We start from the raw sequence: 19,166 nt of genomic DNA on the forward strand, positions 1-19,166 counted from the left end.
ATCCAGTCTGGCCATTCCCACACCCTTATGTAAAATCATTGTTAAGAGTCACTGCATGCACTAGACAATGCTGGTCTGTCTGCATGGGACCGAATTTCTCCCCCTGGCAGGGTGGATTGATTTAAATTATGATTTAATCACCAAGTGGAAAGCTGCAATTTAAATAATTGATTTTAATCAACTTTTCCATTTGTACTTCAGTTCTTTTCTACAGCAAGGTGCATTCTCATTTGTTGATATATGTAGATTTACTACTAAATAGAGCCTTTACACCAAAGCAGGTACCTCTTTTTGCTACCTAGGAGTGGCCCTATACTCATATTTATTTAAGCACAGTGCATAGCTTAATATTTTCAGTTTCTTATTACTTACTTGTACATTTTACTATGTTAGAAAATGGTGGCTAAAATATTGCTTCTTTACTAGATCATATAACTGTTTGCTCATGATTTGTGTCAAGCTGCTTTAGGATGGTAACTGGACTTTAGTTAAACACACATCAGGATATCACATTATTTGATTATTCAAAACGAGCTCTTAGTACAGTACATGACCAACTCTGCCATATTTATAAAAGGTAGCTCTCAAAAGTTGGATATTTTCCCGTTAATTCTTTCTTTAGATAGAAAAGCAGCCTTTAACTCAAAGTTTTGAGACTCATGGATTCAGAACATTTAATTTTTATAATAAATTGAAGCCTAAACAGATCTTATATTACATTCAGATTTCACTTGAAACTGGTTTATTTTTAAAACGACAGACATTACAATTTAAACAACAAAATAAAAACTCTTTTTTAACCATTGATTGTTCTCCACTCTGCCCGCTGGGCGTGAGCTGTGCTTTTCCATTCTGTTGTAATAGCAAAGGGACAGTTGTCCAAGGGGTGGGTAAATGATTTGGCGCTATTTTCTTTTTTCTCTAACTAGCAGTTTTTCATAGAAAAGGCCTGAAACGAATCATGCCAGGGACACTTGGAGGAAATACCCAATGGCTGTTGACAAATCAGCCGCAGAGGAGTGGGCGGAAACTAGAGAAATGTGGAAACAGCAGAAGAGCTGTGGTGTTACACTGACGCCCCCTCAGACGTCATACTGAGCTCAGCCACCCAGAGGAAAAACAAGGGTGCTAGCGAAACCCACAGAGATCACTGCTTTCTGCTCTCCCAGCTAGGCACCTGTGGACAATGCGGGTCCCGGGATGGCACCAGGTTTCACAGCACTGACAGTGGGGGTGTTGGTGTCCCTCTGCCTGCAGATATACGGTAAGCCATCTTCATCCCTTAATCAGCAGCCAGTGACTTCCCTACTTCTTAAATACTAATCTAGGGGGTCTCCTGCTCACTTCCCTCCTCAGCACTGTGATTCACAGCCCAGGGTTGGGGTTCGGAGCTTCGCTAGGTGAGCTGGGGGCAGGGGCAAGTGTGTGGAACCTCTTGGATTTTTAATATTTCATTCACATTTATTTGTACCCTTGCTTTCACATAAGATTTCTCTGGGTGACACTGGCAGGGTGGCCGGAGGGAAGGGGTGTAGATAGCTTGTCCCTCACTCTCTCCTCTGGTTGAAGTTCACGTCTTCAGCGCCTGAAATCCCCATTTGTCCCTGTACATCGTCTGTCTGCATTCGAGGAATGCTAATCTGGACCCCAGCTCCCTGTGAACATGGCCCCTTGTCATTGCAATGACCCTCTGTGAAGTCAGTGTCACCAGCCCTCCTGAGCTTTGCTCACCAGTGCTGGTGCACCATGGCTTTGGGAGCAGGTGGTGGGTTCATATTTGTTATTGAACAGCAGCTGCTGCAAAGGAGATAAACAGGAAAGCAGCGACTGCCGTTAGCTGATAATATTTTGACATTGGATCAGTAAATGTTATAGCTCAGAAGACACAAGGTGTCTGGAGTCCAGAGGTCTTTCCCCTCCACCTAGCAGCAGGATGGCTGGATGCAAGCTGAGAACTAAGGCGTTGAAGTTTGCAGTTACCCAGGGTCCCAGAGGCAGTCTGCGACAGAGTAGGAAATTGAACCCAGGTGTCCTGACTCTCACCCTAACCACTGGACCAGCCTTCCTAGAGTTTTGTCTGAAGGGTAGAGTCATTCCCAGATGTGTTCCTCCTCTGAGTGGTCTTACTTGCCATTGTATTTGTGCTTGTATTTGCTACACCAAGGAAGATGATGTCCCTCCACAGCCCACAAATCAAAATACCCAGGGCTTGCCCAGCTCAGTTGGATTAAACCCGCAGCAACTTCAGAAAGGAACACAGTGACAGGAAATTCTTTCCAAAAGAATTCCATGGACAGTGTTTTGTCTGGTTAGAAAATCCATTCTCCACGCTCATTCCCTAGAACGCCACTCTCACCTGGTCAAGGCTAGGAACTGGGTTTCCTCTGATGGATTTTTCTGAAAATCTCTCTGCATTTTTCTGCCTTTACCATAATCGGTTACTAGCAAGTACAACACTTCTGTGTCATTTCAAATAACTGTCAGATGGTTCTAAGTTCATCAAACTAGTGTCAGATAACCGTTCCTCAGTCAAAGAGGGGGAAGAGGATAACATCAAACAATTTAATTGTCAAGGCACAATCAAAATATTAAATAAATATTCTTCACAACACTTCATGGTCCAGTGACTGATCAAGAGACTACAATTTGTGGACCTGGTTCTATTCCTGGCTCTGCTACTTATTTCCTGGGTGATCTTGGGCTAGTCTCTTATCTTCCCTCAGCCTCAGTTTTCCTATCTGCAAAATAAGGATACTGATTAGAGCTGGTCAGGAATTTTTCAACAAAAAAGTTTTTAGCACTGAAAAATGCACATTTGTCAAAACTGAAATTGTGGTAAAGAGCCAGTTTCAATGAATTTCCCAACTCAGAAACCTGTGAACATTTGTTTATAAATTTTCAAGATAGAACCACGAGTTGGTGCTTCTCGCCTCTGGTTTTTTTGCTGGTATTAATAAGAGAAAGAAAGGTTTTAGCAAGTTCCTTGCTTGGAGTTTCACTCTGTGGCTTTCGTGTTAAGCGTGGATAGCACCTAACGGATATTTTAAAAGTCACTGCAGGTGGTATGAGGCTGAGCTGCTGGCCCAAAGCATTCAGAGTTTAACTGTCAGGGTGTGACCACTGAGAGTTCAGCACTCTGCTTAAAATGTGCTTTCCCTTTCCTTCAAAACGAGCGAGCCCAGGTGCAGCGATGCAGTCAAACACACGCAGGTTCACATTGAGCCCCTGGGAGGATTGAGGACGCCATACCGGGCAGCAGGAGAGACTAGGGGGTTGTGGACCATACGGCTGGCATTGCAGTCATGACTCTGTTCATGGGCTACTTATGTGGGGCTCTGAAGCTCAGGACGGTTCTACTGGGGTGGAAGGTGGAGCAGCAGAAGACAGAACCTGATAGAAAGACGGAAAGAGGGAGAAAGCAGAGCAGCTGATGCAGAGATGATGTAGCTGTTCCCGGGGAGGAGAATTTATGGACTATGAGCCAATACTTTGCAGAAGCTCCCAAGGGGAGCAGAGTTCATCCCTGCTGTTGTTTGTGGAGAGGGTCTGTGTCTTCTCCATGATAAGTGCAGAGGAGACACTCACTCGGAGAAGGATGCTCTGGGCCCTGCTGGAGGATGAGTAGAATGAAAGGGTTGTTCAAATGCTGGGTTTCTGAGACAGACTGGAACTTTCCCGCATTCCTGTCCACAGTAACATCTTCCCAGACCCAGCTCTGGAGGGTGTGCTGAGGTGAGCACATCACTGCAATAAGACCACACCCCACAATGCACCTGGGCCCCTTGGCTCCTCCCCAGGACTGGCCTGTTGCAAAGTCTCCCTTTTGATTCCTTGCTGCAGGTGAGAGTCTGTCCCAACCAGGCAAAGTGCGATTTGTTGCTGACATCATAAACCACGTACTGCACTGGACGCCCGGAGCGAACCACTCCAGCGACACGTTGTATGAAGTGGAATATAAGCTGTAAGTACCCAGGACCGTAGGGAGATTAAATCTCCTCTAAAACCCAAGTCACAAGGCACATTTCACATTTGCTTTACACTTGCTCTGATATTTATCATGCAAATCAGTTCACAGAAATCTTGTGTTAACTTTCCAGCAGCCCTAATGCTTCCCACACCCAGAAAGTATTTCATTAAGGAGTGACATTCTCCCTACAGGTATGGTAAGTCTCCCTGGATGGCTGTTCCAGACTGCACTGGGATCTCTGGGGACTCCTGCAATCTGACCTACCAGACAATGGACCCTTCTCAACGCTACTATGCAAGAGTTAGGGCAGTATCTGGAAACTGCACCTCTGGCTGGACCAGGACGAACGCTTTTTCCCCAAAAGAAGGTACCTGGGGGTTTCCCATCATTTTCTCTTGTGGACCCTAAAATCCATAGCCATGAAACTGCATGCTGTAAACTTGACTTAGCTGTTAGCAAATAGCTTTCATGTGCTTGGTGTCAGAGCTATATTTCTGCTTAGCTGGGGAGCTTGACCCCTGCCATATGATTACTCAGGTGGCTAGTCAGTAAGTGGTAGTAATGACAGCTGCATTCATAAAGCACTCACAGCCCGTGCTCTGGCCAAGGTGCTCAAGAGCGTCCATAGGAGAGTCAGGGTGGCAGAGTTCATTCTGACAAACTGTTGTGGTTTAGTTTGAACAAGCCTCATGTGACAGGTGTTAGTCACGTCACTAATGCACTACTGCCAGGGGTGAGATGCTAGGATGATGAGGGTGGGCTAAGAACCTGGATAGAATCGAATAGAATCAAATAGAATCAGAGAGCAGAACTTGAAATGCATGTGGGCCAAGTGCTCTTTGGCACTGGGCTCCTGTGATTACTTTAAGAACTAACCTCTGTGAGTGGCATAAGACAGAAACAATTCTCACGGATTCTGTATTATGTTTTTCCAGCTACTCTGCGTCTATCAGATGTGAGTCTGTCTGTGACAGACAACACCATCCACGTGAGCCTGCAGCAGCTGATCCTGAGGGTGGGGAACGAGACTGTCTCATACAAAGACATGCAAAAGTATGGTAGACAATACAGAACGTATGTCAAGAGGGCATCAGACAATCTCCAGGTAAGACAGCCAGCACTTGTATCACCCAGACTCCATGGGGCTGGGGGGCAGCGTCAATGACCTTCATACTTAGAACTGGTTGGGATGTTTTGAACAAGACATTTTTAAGTTGAAAAATTGCCATGATTTAAACTCATTTTTTTTTACAAAAAAAAAATCAACAATATTGAATTTTTTTTAAACAATAAGTTGTGAGGTTTTCATCAACACTCGTACTGGAATAGATCCCAAATCCATCACTGGGATATTTTGTTGAGTCGGTTTTCAGTCAATGAAAAAATGAGAATGAGCATTTCAATTAAAAATATAAAGAATGTCACAAAACCCAAAACATTTATTAACCATGAACCGTAAAATGAAAACAACTTTGAAAAGGCAACAGTTTTCAAGAGAAACATTTTAAATTTTTGGCCTGCTCTGATACGGACCGACAGAGTGAACCATGGGCCAAGGAGTTCTGTGTTCAGACCTGAAGCCAATCCAGGAATCAGGTGCAAGTAATTGCAATAGCACCTAATGGCCCCACCCTAGAGCAAGGCCCCATTGCACAGACCCAGAGTAAGAGACAATCCCCATTTTACAGGTGGGGCACTGAGACCCAGGGAGATAAGTGTCTTGCCTAAAGTCACCAAGGAGGTCAGTGACAACACTGGCAATAGAACCCAGGAGTCCTGAGCTGCTGCCCCAGGACCCAGCCACAAGGCCATACTTGCACCCTCAGCTATCTGCACTGTTGGAAAAGTGGGAATCTCATGAGATCAGCTGCTCACGGGAACATCTGGCTATTCCCAGGACATGCCCAAGCCAGCCCAAAAGTGGGCCCAGTTCAAACCCAGAACCACAGGGGCCAAATCAGGTGAAGAAACTCCCCAGGTTCTGGTCTGCAGTCTCAGCCCAGGCCGCTCTGTGCTGGGCCTGCCAAAGGTGACAGTCCTTCTGGTGACTATTTCAGCAGGTGCAGGTGGAGAGGAGAGAAGAGTTTGACATCCCCATGCTGCTGTGGGGCGAGCAGTACTGCGTCAGTGTAGAGCCCCGTGTCCTCTCCAGGCCAGTCCCCGCCATCCGGACCGAGGAGAAGTGTGTCACGATCCCCAAGAAGGATGGTAAATGGACATGCTGGGTCTATTGGTCTGTTGTTACTACCTGGGTGGGTCTGAGCTCCACCCATCACTCCGGCAGAGCCACTGCTGGCGATTTCCCTGCCTGCTCCTCAGCTGCCATGTGGACCCTTGGGGACCACGTGCTGCTGACATACGGTTCGGCAGCTCCTGGGCTGCTCTAACTCACACCTGGGGCTAAGTCTAGTGCAGAACAGCTCTCGGAATCAGAGAGCTGTAGCCGTATCCTGATGCCGACCATTCCCCAGATCCTCCGGTGCACCACGTGGAGCATAGACACAAGGCAGACTCTGCCCCAGAGAGTGCCCCCAAGGAGGATGCTCCTGAGCCTCCCCACTCGAGGGACCCCACCATGACGCAGGAAAGCCATGTGGCCAGCTCTGGAGTCCTCACGACATTCCCAGAGCCATGTGGCTGAGATGACTCCCGTGTCCTGCGAGGTCAGGATCATCCAGCCTCGGGGGCCTGCTGCTGCTGCCTGTACACAGCATATGGCAATAGCCGCTGCACACAGAGACAGGCGGAGAGGGAGGAGGGACTGGAGGAATTTGTGTGGGAGGGAAGAAGAGATTGTGGTGATGTGTCCCTGGAGAATAAAGCTTCTGGGGAGCCCCAAAATCCTATAGCCAGGCCATATACACGCCCAGAGATCCTCCCTGTCACATATACACAGCTCCCCACAAGACATTCCCCCTTGATCTCACACACACACTAGCCCCACACTGTTATATTCCTGTAAAATGTTACAAAGCCCTGATGGCACATTGGAGGGCCAGTCCAATCTAGGGTTCCCTTAGTGCTATGGGTGGGAGGGAGGCTCATCCACTGAGCAAAGGACCCAGAGATGCTCTGCCACTGATTCACTAAGCACCTTTGACTGAATCACTGTCCCATTCTGTGCCTCAGTTTCCCCACCTGTAAAAAGGGGGATATTCCCCTGCTTCACAGGAGGGCTGTTTGTGAAGTCCTTGGGGCTCCTCAGATCAAAGGCTCTTGTTCGTCAGAGCCTCAGCACGGTTCACATCCCTTATCTCTGAGGGTGCCATGTGCGCCTACTGCCTGACATGCAATGGCAGTGTGACTCGAGAGCCTGTGCTACACAGCGTGCTAACTCCAGTCTGCTATTCCTTTCCAGAAAGCACGGGGATTATATCAGTCAGTGTTGGCATCGTTCTCCTTGTTTTCTCAGCCACTCTTCTCCTGGGCACTCTCTTACTCCGTGCATATATAAAGCAACCCGTGAAGACACCAGCCATACTGGTAAGCCAACCGGGCTCTAATGGCCACATGAGCGTTGCTCTGACTCCCGGCGTGCCAGGGTCCCTCTGGCGTAGTGTTGCTAAGTGCAGTGGGCAGGCAGATCCCTGCCACACACAGCATCGCCAGTCTGCATGAGCACAGAGCTTTTCGGTTCCCAGGCTGCGGGAGCCGTGTTCTCCAGGAGGCAGGGTGCTGACCCAGGACTCAAGGCCCCCGGGTCTAGTTTCAGATCTTGCCACCAGTCCACACTGCTCATGTTTTCCAAAGTGCCTCTGTTTTCCTGCCCACTTTGTGGCACCCTGGGCCTATTTATCAGACATGCAGAGCCTGGGTGGCTCCAGAGGGTGTCAGCAGGAGCTGGGGCTTCTCAGCTCCACTGCTGCAATGGGTCCAAGAGCTGAACGCTGCCCCCCGTGGCGAGTGCTGGTGTGGGTGTAGATGTGGGGAGTGAGCCAAGTAGGGGATGAGGGAACAAATCCAGATAACCCGTCTTCCTGCTTCTTTCCCCCTGCCCAGAAATCTCTCCTAAAACCCTCCGGGTCAGAGCATGAGCACGAGCACTTCCCCTTCGGGGCCAGGGACGTGGTTGTGTGCTTGGATGAGGAGTTAATCCAGCAACTCTCCGTGTGCCAAAAGGACACCGCGCAGCCCCACAGCACAGACAGCGGCTCCAACCCAGCGCAACAGCCACCAGACAAGGCTTGCATGTTCCTGACCTCCCCGGATGACCACAAACACCTGCTGGAGCTGGAAAGCCTAGCAGGGGGCGACAGCAGTTGCACCAGCACTGACAGTGGCATTTGCCTACAAGACTCTTCCTCTGGCCTCAGCCAGTTCTCGGGCTCAGAGAGCCAGGACTACAAAAGACAGCTGCCAGGGAGTGACGACAGTGGCATAAACCTGGTGAGACATTCCCTGTGCCTGACACTCTCCTCCAGTGGCAGGGACTATACCTCTGTGGATGAGGGGCAGGACCAGCGTGAAAGAGAGTATGACTGTTCCCCGCTGGCCAGGGGACTCAGCTCGGAGGCTGTGGAGTTTCGTGGGTACCTGAAGCAGACAAAGGGTACAGTAGAGAGGCAGCAGGACAGAGCTGAGGGACAGCTGCCCACCCAAAGCCCTGGTGGGACAGATGTCATGCTGGAGATGGGTTACTCTGAGCCTGCCCTAGCCAAAGGCTATTTGAAGCAGGCGTCCCCAGGGCTCACCTGCGGCAATGCAGACACGGTGCTCTCTAGGGAATCAGGCTTCCAGGGTTTTATAAGCAGGCTGGAGTGCAACAGCTCGAGTCTGCTGAACTACGGGGCACTGAGCATTTCTGTGCCCTCGAAATCCCTCCCCGAGCTCCCCAAGGCGCCCTTTGCATTGGGCATCTTCAACACAGACCTGCTGGGCACCCTGCCTCTCGTCTCCAGCTTACATTCAAATGAGCGGCTCTGCCTGGAAATCGACTCTCTGAGCCTGCTGGGGTCTGAATGCAAGGACAGTCGCCTATAGGCCAGGCCGGGGTGAGTCTGCTCCTGGACTGAGTGACGTGTCACAAGGGGAGCTGCAAGCATAGCAGGCTTTCTTTGTATGACTTGTTCTTAACTACCTCATGTAGTGGTGTCCCTGTGGGAGCAGCTACTGTGCTAAGCTATTACCAACACCATGAAAGTCATGCTGATGGGAGAGACATCAGAACTGCTGAGCTGAGGCAGCTGCTGCCTGCCCCCCATGCACAAGCACAGCCTCCATCGAACAGAGCCGTTGGCCAGGGCTTTCAGGGCAGAGATTCACACACTCTTTCTCCCACCCATTCCCACTCGTACAGAGAACGTGTTTCTCCCCTGCTGGAAATATATAAAGTGTCTGTGGGGAGAAAAGGATAGAGGCAGTAAGTTGTATTACAATTGTGCAGCATTTCTGCAGTGGACATTAGTCCTGGGGCCCAGAGATATCCTTTTCCTCTCCTTTCTCACGCAAAGGCTGTTAACAGCAGCAAGACCCCTGACATATTTATGAGCGTTATGTGTTGACTATTGGAAATGTTTTGCCTCTTTTGTTCAAAGAAATGTTATTTAATTTTTAAATATATAAAAGACAAATGGTGTTATTTCTTTCAGTGTATCTACCTGTGTGTGAGTACTAAAGCCACAGCTGGGTTTTCCCATCTAGGGAGCAGGGAACTGCAACATGGTGCAGTTACTGTGCACGCGAGAAAGAGAATTTTTAGACAGAACTGAAGGAACAGGAGCAAGATAGTCAGCTCCTCTTCTGCGGTTCCACATAAGCTGGCAGCAGTGGAATGCAGTTTTCCCAAGCGAATCCCTGTAAATTTGAAGTATTCGGTGACAAATCACCAGCAAAAGGGAATGCACCAGTTGTCGTGTTTATACCAGTGCAAACTGGGCAACTGGAACAGCACTGAGAGTCATCTTGTGTTACACCCCTGCCTCCTGCAAAAGAGACTTGCTGGTGCTTAACTGGGTGTCAGCTCCCTGACAACTCCAGTCTGTTAGCCCCCAAACCATCTCCTTTAGGTCTATCCAGGCCTTTCCTTTGCCTTGCAGGTTAACAATACATCCACCTAAGTCCCCTTGAAGCATTCCCCTGTAGCGTCCAGACCCTTGTGTGGTGAATGCTCACAGTAATACCAGGTTGTTGTCTCCAAGGGAACAGTGTACACAGCTTGTACAACTCAACTCTGGATCAGCTCCTATATAACACCACCTCACTGAGATCCATTTATAGTGAAAACACTCACAAGATTAAAACCTTAGTGCCGGGGATTAAGGGTAATGGAAACGGGATGGTTACATATAAAACAAAACTATGACATGCTTTCTAAAGACTAAACTTAGCAGCTAACCTTCTGTCTAAGGACGTTCATCTCACCCCGTTTTAGCCAAGCCTGACTGAGATCCTGGTTTCATGACTATACATGCACTGTCCATTTGCCTCCTCAGGTGCCGGACAAAAGGGATCTCTCTGCCTTCCCGTTTTATTCCTCAAAGTTCATTGTCTGCCCTCAGAGACAGGGCAACTGCCTGTGGTTCATTCTCCAGTGTCTTGTCTTCCTCTTGACTACCTAGCCTCCAGGAGACGTCCCATGGAAGTAGGGCTTCCATTACAAAGCTCAATTTCCATTCCAACAGAGCTGCACCTCCTACTTCCTGGCTGGAAGAAACCTGTTTTTCTCTTGGTTAGTGACAGCCTTTGAAAGGTATTTTCAGCACCTATACACAACTCCTTAAATAACATCCCTCCACACATCTCATGCTAATCATGCACATCAGCATGACATACGTCTTCTATTAGAGCCCTCACATGACATCATCGATGGACTCAGCCCACAAAAGAGGTGTGCTAAGCGGAGAGTGTTTGTCAGGCCTGGTAGGAGTGGCTGTTACCCAACAGTGAACACTTTGACCATTGGCAGGGAGAGATACTAAAGGTCACAGCAACCCCTCTCCCTTCTGAATGGGAGTAATTTTACCTTCATGTCACACAGATTTAATTGATGAAACAAGCTACAAAGCAATGGCACATCTTGCCCCATTTCCGCTCTTCTTATATTTAGAAATGGAAACACAACAAAATGTCAAAATGTGTTTTGTTGTGGGTTAAATTAAACTCCTACCAGGGCATTTCAGGAATTCTCCTAAAGTCACCCAAATTTCACAGAAACTTCACTGTGGGTTTTTCCAGTAAAACCGGTTCCCTAACCACAAACTGATGAGTAGGACTTTGGAGTAATACCACGAATCACCTCTAGTAGTATAGTCCTTATCGGAACAACAGGAAGTTTCCCCTTGTTACGTTCAAGTTTAATTTCTCTTTTACACTGTGCAGCATTTGGCAGAGGGCTGGATGAAACTGTTTCTTTCAGTGACAGAGTAGAAGTTCCTCTAATGAAAGGAGGAACTGGAACTGACCCACTTTAAGTCCAGAGGAAATTCCACCAGCGTTGCACATTTTCCTATTGATCAAACAGCTAGAGCCATGGAGGATAGTTACATCTGACTTTTGCAGGAAGTTGCAACTAACTCATGCCAGCAGCACTTCTGCCTCTTTTTGCCACTTCCGGCAGGCTTACTTCATCATTTCATTCCAGCGTTGGCTAAGGAGAAATGCTAATTAGGGCTCATTTTCGCTAGCACCTTGAGTGGTCTCTTTATGGCAGGTTTCCACATATGGAAAAGACCCTCCTCTAATGGAATAATGACATAACCACATCTACCCACATCTCTGATATGTCTGTCTGTGCCTACCCCTGAAGTGCTTTCATTTGAGGCCGTCTCTCTTTTCAGCCAATCAGGTTGCAGTATGTAAATGATTGTGCTTACTCTTCCCAACCAACAGGACTGCACATGTGCAAATTCCTTTCAACCAACAGGCTTACGGTGTGTAACTAAATGTGGATTTTACCAACCAATAAGATTAAAGTATGTAAATATTTAAGGGGACCTAGAAGTACAAGACGAATCTGCTGCTCAGGTACCTTGTGTCCACTGTCCAATGTCCCAGGCCCACCATTCAGCATGAGCTGTATGTAGCGCAGCCACCAGAGCAGGGAGAAGGGTGAGGGTGAGAGAAGCAGGACAAGGGGACAGGGACGAGAAGACAGGGAAGGGAGTGGCCTCTGCTGTTATAAAGCCATCGGTCATTGCGCTAGGATAGATGGACAAATTAGGCAGACAGATGTGTGCACACAAATACAGGGGTGCAGCTCTATGCAGGGCTGGAATCCAGCTGAGAAACCTGTGGGAGTCCTTTATCATTTAGTAACCTCCCACCCGCAGAGGGAAAGATAGATATTAGAGCCAGCCTTGTAGAGAATAACACTGTCTCCCTGGGTCCTCGTACTTCACCATGGGGCTGTCTGTATCCATCCACTGTTTCCAGTCTCATACTTCGATTGTCAGCTCCTTAGGGCAGGGACCAACTTTTGGTTTTGTGTTTGATCAGTGCCAAGCACAGTGGGGTCTTGGTCCATGACTAGGGGTCCTAGGTGCTACAGTGATACAAATAATAAAGAATACCAATTTTAAGAAACACTTTTTCTGAGCCAATACCCTGAGGAGTTGCGGGGGAGGCAGGAAGGAGGCGAATTGCATCTGGCCTCACTAATCTGGTCTATAAGGGCTGAACACACTCCCTCTGGCTGGCTCCAGGCCCAGGCTGATACCAGTTTCTCACGTGCAGGAAGTGAGCGAAAAAGCCACAGATCCCAGCCCCCAGGTGCTGCAGCCAGTCTGTAGCTCCCCAGTCACCTCTCTTGCACTTCTCTAGTCCTACTGCGCTCACGAGTATTTACACAGCGCCCCAGCCCCAGAAAGGGGCCATGAGCGAGGACAGCTTCTTCCCCTGCTGTGACTTTTACCCATTCTGTTTCCTGTTGATGTCCCAGCTCAATGCAGCTGCAGATCTCCTGCACTCTCAGACTTAACACCCTTCTCGCAGGCCTTTTCTTGTGGTTGTAGCTCTACTCCCCTGCAAACCCTGCCATGGAGCTAGTCTGTTTTGATTCCATTCTCACTCCTTCTGCTGAACTAGACCATTATTTTTTCTGTGTGTTTTTCTTTCTGACAAAACATGCACTGTTCAAGAATCCCTTCCCTTCTGCCCTGCTCAACCTGCACGCAATCCCCCGACCTGCCTATCAAAACCAAACTGCCACAGGGCACTTTCCTAGAGGGTTGTTTCTGTGCTCTTGGAATAGCCGAGTGTATTCATTTGTAGCAAGTTAAAGGTGGTCACTCTGATGATGATGATATTTATTGGCAGGTTTGCATTGCAGTGCAGAAGAGGAGGTGTCACAAAAACTCTGCTTATGGCATATGCCTATACAAACCCCCGCAGCCCAAAGGATGCAGGTAGAATACACAAGTGCACAGAGCAATGAAAGCTGGTTCTGCTGCTCCCTCCCTCATGCTGGAAACACTGTCATTGCTTGCAGCTTGTCCCCAGCTCTAGTTCGTGAGCTTCCTCCCTGCAAAGTCTGTAGCGAGCTGAACGCCTCTGCAAGAGAGCACAAACGCTCTGCAGCTGGGGACGCAAGGGCATGACCCATGGGTTGACATTGCTGCTAGATAACATAGCCTGATGCCCACACATTTCCATAGCAGTCACTGTACAGAAAGCAGGTTCGCCCACAGTGGGGTGACGCATGCCAAACCCACTGCCATGACAAGAAGTGTTCAGGTGGATAGAACAATGCTGTTACAGCTTGGTGCCTCAGGGTCTTTAATGACTGGAGCATCCCCCTAAGGCAGGTCCATGTTCTTCACTCAGGCATGAGGAGGGGAAATGGCTCCCTCCATCCCCTCAGGAATGGCAATGCCCAGTGCAGGGGTAACTCGGGAGTTCCTGCTTCCTCGGCCTTTGTTCCGGTGTCTAGGCCACGCCTCTCCTCCTTCAGCTGGAGTTTAGCCAGGACACTAGCTTTCCCACCCCTCTTTTTTTCAGTGCTGTTTTGTTGATTTGCTATTTTGCCAGCAATTGTTGCTCAGACCCGCACGCCCTACTGTTGGTGTCACTAAGCATAACCCTACGTAACTCAGGAGGGTGGAAGGCCACAAGAGTATGGAGCCTTCCTGGTTTTAGGCCTCAGCAGACAAGAGTCCCTCCATGTTTGAACTTTAATCGACCTAAAAGGCCAGGTGTAACAGCCGTTATCAGTTGCAACAGTTCTAACTGGTCTAAAGCAGAAATAATGAGGCCTGTGCACCTTTAGCAGAAGGACAAGATAACTTGCAGAAGGAAAACTTACTAACGAGCTGCCGCGGCCAAGATTACTTAATGCACCTGCGCTTACGTAATTGCTACAGGGGGAGGAAGGAGGAGGAGGGAGGGGAAACGGGGGATTGCTAGTCAGTGAGAAAAGTTCTCATGGATATAAAGGAACAGACGGCTTGTTTTAGGTGTGCTTGATCTGAGTCAATCTCCCTGCACCGCTTTGAGATCTCAAATAAACTTGGTTTGCTTCTCCACCCTGGTGTGTTTATTGGTGCGGCACACCGGGCTAAGGACCCCCCCCCCCCCCCCCCGCTGTTGCTTGGCCTCAGGCAGTTATCTGCCGGCAACAGTTTTTGGCGCCCAACGTGGGGCATTGAGGCTAAAATTAGCCTTGCCTGGATCCCTTCTGGTGGTCGACGGATTGCGGCGACGACCGACGCCCAGCGCGCACCGGTGACTTCACCGGGGGCCTTGGCGGAGACGCAGTTCGACTGACCCCAGAGGGCACAACGGTGCAACGCGCTCGAGTAGTGGAGAAGCAGTTGAGGGCGACGGTGAGGAACCGGTCCCTTGGATAAGGTAGGAACAGTCCAGTGGTCTGGATTTTTGCCTGTTATGACCTGGGGACGCCCAGTGTCACCCTAGGATATGGGGCAGGGACAGAGTACAGGCAGGGCACGGTGTACACCCTTAGAATGCATTCTAGCGAATTGCGAAGTGCTTGGATCAGATCCACTAACTAAAAGCAAACTAAAAAGTTCTGTATAGTAGACTGGCCTCAATATCAACTAGAGGACCAGAAAGGTGGCCACCGGAAGGATCACTTAATTATAACACGATCCTCCAATTACTCCTGTTTTGTCAGTAAATGGGTAGCTTCTGAAGCTGTTTGTATGGAGAGCTCTTGTAAAAATACCCCACTGTAGCTCCAGTTCTTCCCTCTGTCTGGCAGAGTGCAGGGATCCAAAAGCAGGTTAGGGATAGTGCAGGGACAAAGGAGGGACCTGTTTAGAAAGGGGAGACCCCATGTCCTAGTGCACTCTCTCCCTGTTGTAGCTAAAAAGCAAGATCAGATGCAGAATGGTACTGGGGGCCAGTGTGAATGACTGTTACCGGAAGACGCCCAGAGTACCCTGTGAAGCAAAAGCTCGTGACCAGGACTACTCTAACGCAAGCCCGGTAACTAGTGGATCTTTAGGAGGTCCAACCCATGGTGGGCTGACTTGGCCTGGCATCGTCCGGTGAGGAAGCTGCCTGGGTCTAGGAGTGTGTGTACCCATCTTCCCTTCCCCTTTCCTTTCTGTGTGGGCTACTGACAGTCTGATCATCTCACTGGATGCAATCAGAGTAAGCGGCGCCGTCTCCCAGAGACTAGCCGACGCTCTTTGCTGAAGGGAGGTGTAGGAGGGTCGTGGCCATCCTCGTTAGCCTCTCCTGTGTGAGTACCCTGTAGGGAAAAATCCTTAGTTTATGAGCCGCTAGCGCGGACAGGGCACCCTCCCTGTGTGTGTAAGTGGAAAATGGGTGGGGGACAGTCTAAACATTCCATCTCACCCCCTAAGGGTACCCCAGCATATTACATGTACGTACATTATAGTTCAACAACCTGCAGGTATTTAGAGAATTGGAATATTTACACCGTGAAAATCCATCTAAATAATGCCCACTAGAAGGTACTTCAATCTAGATAAGATCATATATCTAAGAGGAGCGTTTAATCACCAAAAAGCCCTGACACAGGGTGAGCAAATTTGTCTATTGAGGAAAGGAACAGGTTAATTTAAAAATCATCTTGGCCCAGGGATGGAAGGGGGGGATTGCTCTGCGCTCAGGGTCAGGAATCGGCGCGGACTGTGCTTGGTGCAGGGAGGGGCTGCTTTCGGCCCCAGCTGGCTGTGAAGGAAAAAATATAGACAGAGGCGAAGCAAAGGAAATACAAGTTACAGAATTGAGAATACATTTGCAAAGCTTAACTGTCCAGTAAGATCCAACAGTGTGCCTTTGTGACCCCGGAGCCGGTGTGGCTTGGTGACACTGAAGAAGCCGCAGGCAGCTGACCTGGACTGGAATCTCTGAAAGAGATGCTGCAGAAGATTCCAGGGTGCAAGAGAACAGCCCTCCAAAGAGCGGAAGCATGTTAGAAATTCTGGACAAGCTGTATACAGGATAATCTCCAGTCCACCTCTCCCCCCTTCTCTGAACATTATACACAGAAGTGGCCAGTCTGGACGTACGTGTGTGGGTATGAAAGGGGCTTGGGGCATTAATGTTTTCCTGAGTGATGAGGGAGCGTTCCCAACACTCTCCGTTGTTGTTTTATTATTTTATTAATGGAGCTTTAAAATACAGTTATATGGTGTGTTTTCTTTATCTTCCCTCCAACGATCCTGTAGTGTCAGCCTGATCACCTGACACGAGGGATAGATTGGTAACAGAAATTTGTCACAGTTTGGTGAGCAATTAAGAAGGAGCCCTGCAGAATTTACACCATCTATTTGTTTTACCCTTGTTATTTTGTGTTTGCTTTGCTTGGTACTGTTGGTGTTATATGTTGAGAACTGCATGAGTAAAAGTGAGTCCTAATAGGATAAGAAAACGCTATCTGGTTCTGGTTCTGTTCTGTTTAACCGGTTACTGTTGTTTTTCTGCTCTGTTCATTTGGGCGTTAGGAGTGTGGGCAGAACTGAACCTCTTGTTCGTAATTCCTCGGAGTGGAAGCCATGTGTGCGAGAAAGTTCTGAGGTTGAATTGAGATCCTTCTGTCCCGTCCCCTGTAGCGGTCAGTGTATAGAAGTGGGAAAGTCTGGCTTAGACTGTAATTCCCTCTGCTCTCTGTGTAATTCTCTTTTCTGTTTAAGTGTCAAACAGATGAATGAGTCTCTGGGTAAACCCTCTAAGAATAGTCCTTTAAATTATATGTTAAGTAAATGGCCTTTGCCCAATGGGCCATGTGTTTTTGTCCAGGTGGCAAGCCTCATGAAGGAGGACTCGGGTAGTCTTGTGAGTAAGAATGTTTAAGGGAAGAGACCAGGAGGGGTGGGGGCTAGATGAGAAGCCCACCCTCCTAGCTAAACTGGTAGTGGAAGAAGTTGGTGCCTATGGAAGGGACGGTTCAGTGAGAAAAGCAGGATCGGGCCCAGGCGGGCAGGCAACAGACAGAGAGATTGGAAAACAGGTTGGAAAACTTTAAGGGTGTAGTGGAAGGAAGGAGTCAGTAAGTGTAAGGCCACGTCCAGACTAGGAATTAAAATCGATTTTAGATACGCAACTTCAGCTACGGGAATAACGTAGCTGAAGTCGAATTTCTAAAATCGAGTTACTCACCCGTCTGGACGGCGCTGCATCGATGTCCGCGGCTCTCCGTGTCGATTCCGGAACTCCGTTCGGGTTGATGGAGTTCCGGAATCGATGTAAGCGCGCTCGGGGATCGATACATCGCGTCCAGACTAGACGCGATATATCGATCCCCGAGCAATCGATTTTAACCCGCCGATGCCGCGGGTTAGTCTGGACGAGGGCTAAGCATGGAGATTTCAAATACCCAGGACTTACTTGGAATGGTGATTTAAGTTGATAAAAGTGGCTGTTGGGAGACAAGCAAGTGATTTAAGGGAGAGTGAGAAGTTAACTCTGTAGTTGCTGAACGAAACAGCAGTTGAACTTTGTAAAAATGCTAAAAAAAAAAAGTTTTTGGTGTCTGTGAAATGTTTGTAAATAAATTCAGGAAAAGAAGTTATTGGATTGCAATCATTTGGTTTGGCTATGAACAATTTAGTTGAATTAGCTGAAGAATGTATACAGTGTTATGTAATTGAAAACCTGGGCTGCCTATGAAACAAATACAAGAAACTATGGGGTAATTCCTCTGTTTTGCCTGAAGCCAACAAGAGTATTTGTATATTTCAAGCGATGATTGTCTGCCCAGAAGGGGTGGGTAGACCTCTCTTTTTTTTGTCTTTCAGATAATCAGAGAAAACTGATGCCAGCTGAACAGCATTCAACGTACCATGAATTTACTGGCACAATAGGAATCATGTTTTGTGTTCTATGTTCTGTCCTGTGGTGTTTGTCTTGTGGCCGGAATTTTTGTGTTTAATATTTTTATAAAATAGTCTAGTTTAAAATCAAACAAAAAGATTAAATTAAAATGCAGATATTTGTTTTGTTCAACTTGGAATACAAAGTGTTTGGATAAATCAGGAGAATGTAATACACTAAAGTCTAATGCATTTCCTTAAGTAAAGAAAAGAAATTTCATTGGCCAAACTGTTAATTGCAAAAATTGTTGTTAAAATTTGCATACCAACAGTCTTTGAAAGCAAAGACATGAAAAGTTAACCCACTCCCCATATTGTACATGGGATCTTTTTGGCTACCTCAGATTTCTAGCCAGAGGGCTGGGGATGGTGAAAGGCTATTGGACTAGAGGTTGTATTGAGTGAACTCCTCAAAGTGGGTGTGCTTGTCCTGGCTTGTTGCTCCAAAGCTCTGTAATAAGGTTATTTTAGTAAAAGGGTGTGTGTGGCATATATTAAATAATAAGACTAATGTACTGTATAATGACAATGTTTATGTCTTCATTGTTGGGAAGAAGGTGTATAAGTAAAAAGTGGAAGTTTCCTTTGCAGGTTAAAAGAAGCCAAGAAGGGAAGAAGGACAAAGAACAGAATGAATTAACTGAAAAAAAATAAAATAAAATAGCAAGCTCAGGCTATAGATAAGACACTGACTCCATTCAAGAACACTGCTCACAGTTAAGACTTGGCTAACAACCAGGAAAAGGAGGGCTTGAATTTGCCCACGCAGCTATGAGATTTGCAAAACATTGCCAGGCACTAATGAAATGTGTTAAGTTTCTTTTCTCACAGGTAAAGAAGCGCTACCCAAAGACCCTAGCAGCCCTACCACTCTTTGGAACCAGGAGACGGGATTGATGTAAAGGTCCACCGACGAAAGTCTGCTCTGGCTCCACCCTGGAAAGGCCCTTAAGTCCCGG

At 47.9% G+C, this 19,166-nt stretch overlaps 2 protein-coding genes and 1 long non-coding RNA gene across 6 annotated transcripts in view; 2 read left to right on the top strand and 1 right to left on the bottom strand.

The window, feature by feature from the left end:
• Positions 1-19,166, bottom strand: part of LOC127033746 (transmembrane protease serine 13-like) — a 92,488-nt gene that overhangs the window by 37,497 nt on the left and 35,825 nt on the right. Inside the window, exon 5 of one of the 2 annotated variants that reach the window (XM_050921909.1) lies at positions 11,687-12,446. The exons of the other annotated variant lie outside the window; for it this stretch is intronic. The gene's annotated coding sequence lies outside the window, so the exon portion shown is untranslated. Of the gene's footprint in view, positions 1-11,686; positions 12,447-19,166 lie in introns of those variants that run through there. 2 annotated transcript variants of the gene reach the window in all.
• IL10RA (interleukin 10 receptor subunit alpha) lies at positions 814-9,545 on the top strand. The gene is made up of 7 exons (XM_050921891.1): positions 814-1,264; positions 3,841-3,961; positions 4,159-4,334; positions 4,903-5,072; positions 6,025-6,175; positions 7,326-7,450; positions 7,967-9,545. The coding sequence occupies exons 1-7, from the start codon at positions 1,201-1,203 to the stop codon at positions 8,945-8,947; spliced, it is 1,788 nt and encodes a 595-aa protein (XP_050777848.1). The 5' UTR covers positions 814-1,200; the 3' UTR covers positions 8,948-9,545.
• On the top strand, positions 14,477-16,403 carry LOC127033753 (uncharacterized). 3 transcript variants are annotated; one of them, XR_007769198.1, is made up of 2 exons: positions 14,477-14,749; positions 16,139-16,403. It is a non-coding gene; the product is annotated as an uncharacterized LOC127033753 (long non-coding RNA). The 3 variants fall into 3 exon arrangements; XR_007769197.1 differs by having other exon boundaries at positions 16,165-16,403; XR_007769199.1 differs by having other exon boundaries at positions 16,186-16,403.

This window comes from Gopherus flavomarginatus, chromosome 13 (assembly GCF_025201925.1).
Source record: "Gopherus flavomarginatus isolate rGopFla2 chromosome 13, rGopFla2.mat.asm, whole genome shotgun sequence".
Classification (NCBI taxonomy): domain Eukaryota; kingdom Metazoa; phylum Chordata; order Testudines; family Testudinidae; genus Gopherus; species Gopherus flavomarginatus.

Bases quoted from the DNA above. Each gene is read 5' to 3' on its own strand.
- IL10RA (XM_050921891.1), top strand. From the start codon at position 1,201: ATGGCACCAGGTTTCACAGCACTGACAGTGGGGGTGTTGGTGTCCCTC. The intron at 3,962-4,158 runs GTAAGTACCCAG...TTCTCCCTACAG, and splicing joins TATGAAGTGGAATATAAGCT to GTATGGTAAGTCTCCCTGGA. The intron at 5,073-6,024 runs GTAAGACAGCCA...TGACTATTTCAG, and splicing joins GGGCATCAGACAATCTCCAG to CAGGTGCAGGTGGAGAGGAG.